We start from the raw sequence: 13,525 nt of genomic DNA on the forward strand, positions 1-13,525 counted from the left end.
GTGTTATGAAATGAGGATCCTTTAATTTTGGCCGTATATGGTGCACTGTGCACAACTCTGATTTCACATATAACAGCTTTCTCCCAATATATTAATATACAGCATATTATTATAATTCTGCAAATAATATGTGAAGTATCAGCTTTCAATAAATATTTTTAAAATGCGTTAATAAATCCAGCAACCCCTGTGACCGGGCTGCACGTCCAAGAGATTTGTTAATAAGCCATTGCCTCTTTGTTTCTACATTTAAAAGCAAAAGCTGGCAATTTTGGCTATATGTTCATTCTTTTAATAATTTCTTTATTTTATTTTATTTTATTTTATTTATAAATCACTCAGGGTTATCTGATGTATCTATTTGGCTTCTGTTTTGTTTTCGTGCACGCACATATTTGTTCTGCACTTTGTTACTTCTGACCTTATTTTATTAAAAAAAATTATTTATTATAAACGTAAATTCTAATCTAATTTAAGTCTGTACATTTTGGATTGCTTTTCGTTGTATAGATTTTGCGCTATTGCGTGCTGGCCATGCTTGCGCATGCAATTTAGCCGAACGTGCTAGGTGCGCTTCGTCTCATATTTAGAAGTTCATCAAACTAAACCATTAAAAAACGGATGTTTTCGACGGGTATAAGTTTTTAAAATGTATTTAGAACATAGTGGTTATCTTGTCAAAAGTTAAACTACAAAGTAGGTAAGCCGTTTCTTTAAATTTCGGTGATGAAACGGAAAATATCTGCACCTATATTTATGCCTGACACGACGGTCTTTCTTGTGATTTAATATTCTCGTCGGTGTTCACTTTCAAATGATAGAAAAGAGATTCCTGAAATAAATAATATCATCAGTTGTTTCTGTATCTAAAGTGAATGGAGATGATCAAAGTGAAAGCAAGCAGTCTGTGTTTCTGTGTTAAATAATAACGCGTAGTGTCTATAAAATCATTAATTTCAGTGTTTTTATGAATTGTATATAAAGCTTATAGTTTTTATAATTTGCAGTAACAATCACAAATTATTTGTCATTTCTCATTTGTCGTTTTTTTAGTCATGACTGCTTTGACGCGCTTAATCTCCAAATTAAATAAAAACACTGAATTAGCAGAGGTTTCCAAGGCAGGATCACCTTTGTTATATTTTTAGGTTTAGTTGTCAAAATGTTTTTTGTGTGATGTTCTGTAGATCGTGGCTTTAAAATGTTATGAGGAATAATTAAACAAATGTTGCCTTAAATTTTACATTAAAAATATATAAATGCATCGTCAGTTTTGTCTTCGTTCATCATTTGAAAGACAGTTTTGGTCACTTAATCAGAAACTTGTTTATGTGTGCTGCTTGTGAAAGAAAATAAAAGTTATCAATTTGTACCTGGTCTGACCCCCCCCCCCCCAACCCATGCACACACACACATAGATGATTCGACTATCGGTCGACTATGAAAAGATTCGACAATTCTGATTCGAATATGTAAATCCTTAGTCGAGGACAGCCCTAATCTATTGTCAGATGACAGCTGTGCTAACAATGCAGGCAATGTGATTATATACATTTTAGTGAAGCAATCTCTTGTATTTACTTAAAACGACAGGAAACATGAATAAAAAAATGAATGAATAAAACCATCACAATAAATGAAAACGTATTGAAGTGAATCCCATATGAAACAAAACTTTATTCAAATGTATTTTTCTAACAAACCATCACATATTTACTGTCAGCTCAACATAGCTGTGACAATTCTACAGCTTTATTTTCATGAATCAGCTGAGCACTTTGTGGTATATCCTGGGTCTGTGCGTGAAGTCAGGGTGCTGAGGAACAGTCCTGTGTAACGTATCAAAATCACCCGATTGGTTAGTCTCCGGTCGATTGCTTTGCTTTCCCGTGGCATCATGGGAAAGCTGGGATAGAAGTGTCCATCCGATGCACGCTTCAGAATCGGGGCGGACTCAGTAGGGCATCCGGGGATTTCTCGCCTACTGATTTTATGGATACTGAGGATTCGGACGTACTACTCTGTTCTCGTGCTGTTTCCCCTACTACATTTTCAGTAAGTAGGCGGTTTCGGACAATACTCAAGTACACGTGCCTCTGAATCTCGCGAGAAATAGTCCAAAATCCCGCTAATTCTCGCCTACCCTTTTACGTATACTGAGGTTTCGGACATACTATTCGTGCGCCTACTGCTTTTTGCCTACTATATAGTACAGCAGTATGCGGTTTCGGATTCAGATTGTCATTTTCTGGAGATGTTTAACACCTGCACACAGTCACGTCATTTTCCTGTCATAAGTTCCTTTTTACCGTACAGAAATGTAATATAATCACATATATGTAAAAGAACCACTGTTTAATATATATTGACATATATTTTTAACAAATATTTTCAAAATACATAAAAACATAAGGCTTCAAACTGATGTTTCCTGTGTAAATATGTTCATATATATATATATATATATATATATATATATATATATATATATATATATATATATATATATATATATATATATAACATAAGATATATAATAACATAACATATATGCTTTTGGGAAACGCACACCTGTATGAGCATACAGACGTCACGCCCACAGACTGTTGGCTAAACGTCTGATGTTTTTCGTACACTTTTCTGGAAACCCTGTGAGAATGTCAAAGTCGTCTTTGATTGGTTGAAATTAACCGGATTTCCAGGAGTGTCACGATTAGTTTCGGTCCCTGGAAAACAAAGCTCTGACGTTCCATTGAGGAAGAGAATCAGTCGTGTTCACGTGGATAATAATGATCAGTTATCATGATCAGCTAAACATTGGATTCTCAAAAATATGAAAAGTTAGTGGCATAGAAGACGTCCAAGAGTTTTGCTTGAGGCAGTTAGTGGAGTCAAAAAGTTTGGTTCTCCTGAATTGCTGTATGTGTTAAAAAGTGGAGATATGCTTCAAACAGACGTTTAATGGGAGCGTCTCATTGGTCAGTCTGGTGATGAAGTGCACAACGTTGTTCTATTGTGAGTCACTTGTTGCCAGCCGGCTCGTTATTGTGGTGACTCCGAAACGTGACACTAGACGAAACAAACTGTGATTGGTTGTTTGACATGTTGGTCAAACAGCTCGTGGGCGGGCTTTGTCCAGAAAAAGCAGCGAAAAACACTAGAGCCATTTCTCACTATGCGTTCTTGTCTGTACTTGCGTTCTTGTGGACTTGTGAAACGTCATCAGTCGCGGCCCAAGTACTGTTCCAATTCAAAGTTCGCATCAAGCCCAAGTTCACATAAAATCCACGGATGTGTTCTTGATCCGCCCAATTTATCGAGGATGCATCAGAGGAGACTTGTGTGGACTTATGACAGCGAAGTTTCCCAGAATGCATTTTGCATCAGGAGTTCGTTCTCTCGAGTCTGAACTTGCAAGTTCGAACTACGAAGGACACAAGTTCGAGTTTGGCGTACTTGGTATTGAGAAACGGCTTTTGATTTGGAACAGTACTTGGTCTGGCGTATCGCATCTTCCTTTTCACAATACCCCATAGATTTTCTGTATGGTTTAGGTCAGGCAAGTTTGCTGGCCAATTAAGAACAGGGATACCATGGTCCTTAAACCAGGTAAGCTGGTAGCTTTGGCGCTTTAGCCTATTTGCCCTGAATAATGAGTATTTTTATAAAACTTCATTTAATTCTAGTTTCATGTGTGTTCTATAGGGTAGGGGAGTTTATCATATAAGACAAGCTTAAAAAATATATAAAATTGCATTTTTAAATAAAATATACACTTATGTTTGGGGGAAACAAATGAGCACCGCACCGAATTGCAGGAATTACCCTATTACAGAAGTAACTCACGTGATTAAAAATATTATGTATAATTTCAGGTATGACATATATGGATACACATATATGAACATATTTACACATGCAACATCGGTTTGGGGCTTCATGTTTTTATGTATTTTGAAAATATGTTTTTAAAATATATGTCAATATATATTTAACAGTGGTTCGTTTACATATGAATATATTACATTCTGTACGGTAAAAAGGAAGTTATGACAAGAAATTGACTTGACTGCGTGCAGGAGTTAAACATCTCCAGATGATGTCAATATACTGTCACACTGTGAATACAAGCTGAAGAACAGAAGATGGCGCTAATGCTCTACATAAGACTGCGAACCGCCAATAAACACGAAGAAGAAGAAGAAGAAGAACGAAGAGACACGAGCATCAGCCGCTGTGTTTACATCAGTTTTAGCTTCTGTTTGTTGAGAGATGAGATGGATGTGATTTGCTGTAAATCAGAAGAAACTGATGAGGGTTTACAGGATGATGAATCTACTGATCAAACCTCCACAGAGTCTCTGGATTCTGTCTGTAACGCTGGAGAACAGCAGCAGATCCTGCAGACCAATCTCAAGATCTGTTCAGTCAAAGTCATCGACTGCACGAACCTCATGATGATCAAAACTGAACCTACAGAAATAAAAACTGAACCCACAGAAATAAAAACTGAACCTACAGAAATAAAACCGGAAACTACAGAAATAAAAACTGAAGCTACAGAAATAAAAACGGAAACTACAGCAGAAGAAGATCACACTGAAGAAGATGAGGACGACAATGATTTTATTCCTTCGGGTATGTTTCTTATGTTGTCTTTTCACAATAATGAATTATTATAGAGACTTATATATTAAAAATATTGTTTTAATCCTCCAAATTATATGGAAATGTGTATTTACTTATTTTAGATATGATAAATAAAAACAAGAACACACGTGCAGTGGTGCTGACTCCAGGATTAAGTTAGGGGAATGTTATGAGCCTTTAGTTCAGGGGTGGAGGCAGACATTGTTAACATTGGGGGCTTAGTCCAAATCTAGGGGTTCCAAAGCATGGTCCACTGCTGATATTTTTTGCATTTATGGCAGCTTTATAAATTATTATTTTTTATCTAAGGGGTCTCTGTATTATCATTCTGAAACTGTAACACTACAAATTTTGACACTTAAACTTATCCAAAAATAGGCAAAATATGTTTGATGTAGGCTTATCACACATAAGCATGTTTTAATGTAAGAGATTAAGGATTCACATTTTAAAACCATCTATAAATGTATTTCTGAGGTAAAATCATTGCAAATTTCAGTATAATGCATAAGCTGCCTAAGTATATAGTTTCTCACCTTCTTACTTCTGACATCTTTCAAAAAATAAATCATATATCCATCTATTAAAAAAGGATAAGCTACTATCACATAACTATTAATATACACTTACAGTAATAACGAAGGCTCTGTAATAATAAAGAAAGACACTTTGAAAATGCGTTTACTGTGGGGAGATTCAACATATGGGCTGCGTCCGAAACCGCATACTGTATAGTAAGTACTGAATTAGATGAAGTACCTACTTACTTGGCGTTAAAACAGTAGGTACTGTATAGTATGAATCCTGGTAGTATGAATGAGATTTGGACGTACTACATCCGCCATGTTGCTACATCACGTGACATACATTGTCATCACGTCAAGTCATTCCAGCGCGAAAACAGCCGCATGGCTCTACTTCTTCATTGGATAACTCCTCTCCCGGGCATCATGGGATAGTGAAGTGTCCATCGTATGCACACTGCAAAATCTAACCGGAAGTAGTAGGTCATCCGGGTACTTTTCGCATACTGTTTTTCGAATACTATGTATTCGGACATACTACTCGCCTCGCCTACTGCTTTTCGCCTACTATATAGTATGGAAGTAGGCGGTTTCGGACGCAGCAAAAAATTTGCCTTCAACTTCAATCTCTCTTTCACTGGAGTGTGGGACTAGAGAGTAAAAGCTGAATGCTGCCACCTAGCGTTCTGGATGAATTCATTTTCTAGATCTTAAAAGATTCGGGGCTTTTGACAAAATATTTGGGGCTTGAGCCCCAGAAGCCAACTCCCCCCCTGAACATCTGAAACATGACCATATAATATTGGGGCAGTTTCCCGGACAGGGATTAGACTAGTCATAGACTAAAATCAATTTAAGAGCTGCCCAAACTGAAAACAACTTGCACTGACATGTCTTAAAAATAATTACTTGTGTGCATTTTCAGGCAAAACAAAGGGCACTGATGTATTTTAAGATATGTCAGTGCAGGCTGTTTTCAGTTTGGACAGCTCTTGCATTTATTGTAGTCTGGGACTAGTCTAATCCCTGTCCAGGAAACCGCCACATAGTGTTTAAATCTGATGTGTAGCTATTATAAATGTGCCTGCACGTAATGGCGCATACTCACAGATGCGATTAAAGTTAACACTCGTCTAAAGCAATTAACCCTGTGAAGCTGGGATTTATACTGAACAATCACTATTAGATGTTTTAAATTAAAATGCTTATTTAATCATATTTATTTATGGTTTAAATATTTAGAATATTATTTTTTTCTTAAAAATACCTAACCTCCCCATAGGGCTGGGAATATGGCCAGAAAAAAATATCATGAAAATGTTTTCCATATCAGACGATATCAATAATTATCATGATAAATAAAAAAATCTTTATTCCTGTTCAATTTAAAGGCAGATTTTTACTCCTAAATGAAAATTGATGAAACCAATCAGTTAATAATGGTTTTAAACTACTTTTTATTTAGAACATGACAAATACAAATACTAAAATCTTGTTTTAATGTTCAGGCATCTGTATTAAATGTTATAGGATCAGTATGTAGGATTGTGGCCAAAACTGGTATTGCAATCACACAACTGGTGGCCATTACACAACATGACAACATAAACATCAGTTGAGGGCTGCAACTCCACTTTTTAAATGACAGTATCCACTGTTGTCAGTGATATAAGTATTTGAAATGAAAATGACTTCTTAATGTCTAGTGACATATCAGGACTATTTTATGATAATTGATATACATTTCTTACATACTGTTCCTTTAATATATTTGTTATGAAATCAACACATTCACTTTAAGACCCAAGACAGACTGCTTCAATATACTGAGTTACATACAGCTGTTTAAGAAAGAAAACTTAGTTCAGCGATAACGCATGTGTTATACAAACTATACACGCTGATAAATGGATGTCAAATGCTGTGGGAGCGCACACTCATACAGAATATGGTGGTGGATAGTGGTGGATCTGCTGTTTTCCTCAGTTTCCTGAATTTGTGAATGTCCTGTAAATATACTTTTAAAGCTGCGTTTAAGGCAGATGCTGGAAGAAAGTACAGTATACTGTACTTATTTTACCTGCTGTGTTCCGGGCTTTGACAAACCTTGTTTGCGCGTCCAACATTACACACAAGGAAAAGGTTTCTGCACATTTGGATTCCGTGATTCAGTCCGCGCTCCGCATCGTGAAAATCATTGGTCTCTAATAATAAATGAATAACTTGCCTCATCTTCCACTCCTTCAAGTCTAACTGACACTGTGATTGTAAACCAAGAGCACACAGTGCGTAAACATTATCGATCACTTATCGAACTGTTGTTATTGTTTTATCGGGAAACTTTATACAGTAAAATTATCGTTATCGAATTATCGCCCAGCACTACCTCCCCATGAGAATCAATTACCGCCTGATTAGAGCGAAAGAGTAAGAGGAGAATTTTAATTTGTATTATGTTTCTTTCAGATGTGAAGAGTGAATCATGTTTTGATGAAGAAACGTCCTCAACATCAAAAGAGCGACAGACAGAACAAACTCTTTCTTGCATCACCTGTGAAAAGACATTCAGCTCACAGAGACATTTAGAGAGACATGAGAGAAAACACACAGAACAGGAACTCTTCACCAGATCTGAGATCAGCTTTACTACCTTACAAGAGAAGAAACTTCATTCAGAAGAGCACACAGACAAGAAGAAGAAGAAGAAGAAGAAGGTGGTTTATGCGTCGTCTTCTAATCTGAACATTCACATGAGGACACACAGTGGTGAAAAACCTTTCAACTGCAGTGAATGTGGCAAATATTTCAGCACCAAAGAACGTCTTGATGTTCACCAGAGAGTTCACAGTAGAGAGAAACTTTACATCTGTAGTGTCTGTGGGAAGAGTTTTAAACAACATGCCAATTTAGTGATACACCAGAGAACTCATACAGGTGAAAGACCTTTTAAATGCTCTCAGTGTGAGAAGACTTTTACTCAGTCAAATAACTTAAAAACCCACGAGAGAGTTCACACTGGAGAGAAACCTTACGTCTGCTCTCACTGTGGAAAGAGCTTCTCTGATGTAGGTTCAATGAGAAAACATCTGAGAGTTCACACTGGTGAAAAACCTCATCAGTGTAATGTTTGTGGGAAGAGTTTTAGTCAACATGTCAATTTAGTGTCACACCAAAAAACTCATACAGGTGAAAAACCTTACAAATGCTCTCACTGTGAGAAGATGTTTGCGCACTCAAATAACTTAAAAGCCCATGAGAGAATTCACACTGGAGAGAAACCTTACCTCTGCTCTCACTGTGGAAAGACCTTCACTGGTTTAAGTACTTTTAAAGTTCATCTGAGACTTCACACCGAAGAGAAACCTCATCACTGTACTGTCTGTGGGAAGAGTTTTAAACAACATGGCTATTTAGTTTCACACCAGAGAACTCATACAGGTGAAAAACCTTATAAATGCTCTCAGTGTGAGAAAACTTTTACTCAATCATGTCACTTAAAAACCCATGAGAAAGTTCACACTGGAGAGAAACCTTACATCTGCCCTCACTGTCGTAAGAGCTTCACTGATTCAGGTTCAATGAGAAGTCATTTGAGAATTCACACTGGAGAGAAACCTCATAGCTGTAGTGTCTGTGGGAAGGGTTTTAAACAACATTGCTATTTAGTTTCACACCAGAGAACTCATACAGGTGAAAGACCTTACAAATGCTCTCAGTGTGGGAAGACGTTTGCTTGGTCAAGTGCCTTAAAAGTCCACGAGAGAAGTCACACTGGAGAGAAACCTTACGTCATTGTGTGAAGAGCATCTCTGAAACATCTCATCTGAGTGTTCACACAGGAGTTTTAGTCAATATGAACTTTTAGTGAAACACCCATTTGTTTGCAATTACAGAGGTCAAACGTTTCCTGTAGTTTTTCACCAGGCTTGCACACACAGCAGGAGGGATTTTGGCCCACTCCTCCACGAAGATGTTCTCTAGATCAGTCAGGTTTCTGGCCTGTCGCTGAGAAACATGGAGTTTGAGCTCCCTCCAAAGATTCTCTATTGAGTTTACGTCTGGAGACTGGCTAGGCCACGTCAGAACCTTGATATGCTTCTTGCAGAGCCACTACTTGGTTATCCTGGCTGTGTGCTTCGGGTCATTGTCATGTTGGAAGACCCAGCCTTGACCCATCTTCAATGCTCTAACTGAGGGAAGGAGGTTGTTCCCCAAAATCTCGCAATACATGGCCCCTGTCATCCTCTCCTTAATACATTGCAGTCGCCCTGTCCCATGTGCAGAAAAACACCCCCAAAGCGTGATGCTACCACCCCCATGCTTCACAGTAGGGATGGTGTTCTTGGGATGGTACTCATCATTCTTCTTCCTCCAAACACGTTTAGTGGAATTATGACCAAAAAGTTATATTTTGGTCTCATCTGACCACATGACTTTTTCCCTCCTCTGGATCATCCAAATGGTCTTTGGCAAACTTAAGACGGCCCTGGACATGTGCTGGTTTAAGCAGGGTGAACCTTCCGTGCCATGCATGATTTCAAACCATGACGTCTTAGTGTATTACCAACAGTAACCTTGGAAATGGTGGTCCCAGCTTATTTCAGGTCTTTGACCAGCTCCTCCCTTGTAGTTCTGGTCTGATTTCTCACCTTTCTTAGGATCATTGAGACCCCACAAGGTGAGATCTTGAATGGAGCCCCAGTCCAAGGGAGATTGACAGTCATGTTTAGCTTCCTCCATTTTCTAATGATTGCTCCAACAGTGGACCTTTTTTCACCAAGCTGCTTGGCAATTTCCCTGTAGCCCTTTCCAGCCTTGTGGAGGTGTACAATTTTGTCAATAGTGTCTTTGGACAGCTCTTTGGTCTTGGCCCTGTTAGTAGTTGGATTCTTACTGATTGTATGGGGTGGACAGGTGTCTTTATGCAGCTAACAACCTCAAACAGGTGCATCTAATTTAGGATTCTACATCTGCATGTACTTCGCTCTAGACGCGCAGAAAAAGCAAGCATTTGACGCGCGTCAGAAGCAAAATTTGCTTCTTGTGGGAGGGGCAAGTGCTATGCGGTTGTCTGTCTGTAAGATGACTGATGTTGATCAAAATTCCGCCCAAGTTCAAATTTTTCAACTCGGGCATCAGCTGCAAATTTGCATTTGCGCGAACGAGGCGGAATTGCGTCAACTGCGCCAAACGTCTCATCCGCGCCGCGAGACCTCCAGACGCGCGTCGACGCATCTTCACATTGACTTAACCTTGAAATCAGTTGCGCTTAACGCCTCTACGGCGGCTGGTGTAAACGCAGCATAAGGCCTCCGTCATGCGACCAAGAACTCAGCAGAACTCTCTTCCTCATACTCTTATGCTATCGCCCCACGCGAGGACGCAACTGATCGCGTCTTTGCATTGACTTTGCATGTAATCCACTCGCGCAAATCGTCTGGTGTAAACCCACGGTTACGCACACAAGCTCCTCACAAAAGCCAATGCAAGTATCGCTTATTCATTCGCTGTGCTAAATTATTATTAATCCCTTATTAATTAAGGCAGTTCTTAGAGGTTCTTATGGTTTGTGCAGAAGTAAAGCCTAAAGTGATATTGGCCTTTTTTTACTCTCACTTAATACCTTTCTCTCTCATATATGTTTTATGTTATTGATTGTTTGTATGTGTAGGTTAGTTAGTGTGTTTTTCGTAGTGTAACGTTCGTTTAATAAACAGTTTTGCATTTCACAATGGAATTGTTTCTGTGTTCAATGCTCATGAAATCATTGTCACTTAATCTGTTTGATCTTCTAAGTGGCCACTAGAGGTCACTAAGTTAATTCTTTGATGGTGTGTTAACCACATTACCGGGTTGAGACTGTGACACCTGAAAAAGACTATACTTTGTTTAGATTCATGTTCAGTATTACAGTCATTGAAATCATTTACATCTAGTACACAGGATATACTAAATGAGATATATGAACATCTGTATAGATTCAAGCACAGGAACATCATGATAACATTTATGTGGATACCAGCTCATAAGGGAATAAAGGGTAATGAAAAAGTTGATGGATTAGCAAAACAGCCTTTGAAAACTAAGGATATCATGAACATTTCACAACATTTCTGAAGGAAAATCAATAATTAAAGCACATACCACTAGGAAATGGGATATAGGAAATACAGGACCTCAACTTTATGAAATACAACAAGAAGTAGCAGTAGTGAGGATAAGCAAACTAGGAAACTATTTTAACAAGATTACGGCTGGGACATACCATGTTGAATAAAACTTTAAAATGAATAAACATCCAACAGGAAAATGTGAGCACTGTGGAATAGAGGAATCAGTTGAACATGTTATTTGTGTGTGTCAAAAGTATATTAATGAATGAGAAATAATGAAGAATGAATTTAGAAAGATCGGAGTGGTTGAACTAAAGCTTAAAAATATAATTGATAATTGATAATAGATTAGAAAGTTTATTTCTTTATCTCAGCGCTGATTAGGAGAATTTAGTGATACATTTTTTTTCTTCTCTGTTTGGTTTGGGTTTTTTTTGGGGGGGGGGGGGGTTGTTTAAAAAAATGCAGAAACTCTGTTCCATATTCCCGTACAATACAGGAGGTGGCGATAATGCACCTTAAAGTCGATGCCGCCATTAAAAGAAAGAAATGAGTCAGACTGGAAAACACAAACAGCAAAGAAGAGGTGTTTGGACGTTTGGCAGCACTGAGCTGTGACTGGAGCACTGATGGCAGTTCTGGTAGTGATCCGGAAATGGAGGATGAATCCTGTAGCAGGAAACAGGGGGCAGGGTTTCATATTTTATTGAAGCTTCCCCGGTCGCCGTCATTGATAAGCGGACCCCCACCTACTGTTAGCATTCCATTGACTCCCATTCATTTTGGGGTCACTTTGACAGCGAATAACTTTATATCTGAGGCGTTTAAAGACTCCATTTGTACATTATTTCTAACGAAACACGAAAATGTATAAAAGGCTCCATTACCTTGTGTCTTACGTTATGGCCCAGTAGAAGCAGTTTTTGTAAAAATAGGCTAACGATTGTGTCATAACCTACGACTCTTTGTCGCACAGTAGAGAAATTACCGTATGGACAGAAGGAGAAGCTCATAGACAATCTTTTACTGTCTATGAGGCAATCGGGTGGACGTGGAGGCATAAAGTCAAGGGCTCAAAAATCAGAATACTTACCAAAATTTGCTCCTATTCACGCTTGCAGTCTCTGCAAGATTCGGTGGTTGATTCAGATTTTTCTTGGCATGGCTATTAGAAGACTTAGAATTGTCAGACAGGTTGCTCACGTGACATCTACATCAGTTTGAGTCTGCGCGGTATGCTCGACCCCCAGGAAGTGCATGCTTCTAATTGACGTCTCTGTTAAATCCAATGGGGTCGCTGTGTCCATTTCTTTTACTGTCTATGGCGGGAATGCTGTAGGAAATGAATGGTGGAAAATAGTTAATCGGAAAAGGAAGAAACCCGGTAGTCAAGGATCGTATACGGATAGTGGAAAGGAGGAACGGAAATATGTTAAAGATTTCAATTGTGAAATTTAGGGAGTCTGACATAACAGTAAATCCCATCAAATTGACTAAAGCTTTGAATAAAGCTGTATGAGATATAAATAGTGCAAAGATGCTTAAAGATGGAAATTTGTTATGTTGGACTTTATTCGTCCTGCATGTTCTTTTAATGAAGAGGTCAGCCAAAGTAATAAAGTTAACCTTTTAATGAATCTCAAATGAAATATTACAGAGCTCTGGGTCACAGCTTTCCCTGTCAACTACAAAATCAATACGAGTCTGCCGACAGCCAAGCTGTAACTACTCGCCTATCCCTCTGACCCAAATATTTGTGTGTTGAGTTGGTCTTCCTGGACTTTTGCTGACCTGTTAAACCTTCACTTCTACTTTGGAAAGTCCCCCTTGCACAAATAGCTGTCATAGCTTGCGGAAATAACGTTTGCATCCTGTTGTTTTCGCACCCAGGCCGACTGAGATAGCGATCGCTTCTCCTCGCCCCCTCCTCTCTGTAACTCAACAAGCTAAACACACACAAAACATAGTTTCATCTGCAAACATAACCTTTAAATGTAAAACTATATAAGTACTGCACAATAGACTCATTGATCATACATGACAAATAATGCTATTATTTATAAGCGTAACTTATTAAGATTATGTGGTAAAATGCTAAATGTTAATGATGCTCATAACTGCTTTATAATAATGGTGATTAAAAGTAATGCAATCATCATCAAGGATATAATGCTGATGTGGGGAATGTTTTCTTTTTTCTTCAGTTATCATGTGCAAAGATGAGAAACAACAGAAGAG

At 38.2% G+C, this 13,525-nt stretch overlaps 2 protein-coding genes across 2 annotated transcripts in view; both read left to right on the forward strand.

Moving 5' to 3' along the window:
- LOC141348972 (uncharacterized) overlaps window positions 1–13,525 on the forward strand; it is a 107,583-nt gene that overhangs the window by 43,476 nt on the left and 50,582 nt on the right. The gene's annotated exons all lie outside the window — the stretch shown is intronic.
- Window positions 4,080–10,839, forward strand: LOC141359352 (uncharacterized). Its single transcript, XM_073861660.1, has 2 exons — window positions 4,080–4,638; window positions 7,641–10,839. The coding sequence occupies exons 1-2, from the start codon at window positions 4,146–4,148 to the stop codon at window positions 8,972–8,974; spliced, it is 1,827 nt and encodes a 608-aa protein (XP_073717761.1). The 5' UTR covers window positions 4,080–4,145; the 3' UTR covers window positions 8,975–10,839.

The sequence above is a fragment of the Misgurnus anguillicaudatus genome, chromosome 23 (genome assembly GCF_027580225.2).
Source record: "Misgurnus anguillicaudatus chromosome 23, ASM2758022v2, whole genome shotgun sequence".
NCBI classification, from domain to species: Eukaryota; Metazoa; Chordata; class Actinopteri; order Cypriniformes; family Cobitidae; genus Misgurnus; species Misgurnus anguillicaudatus.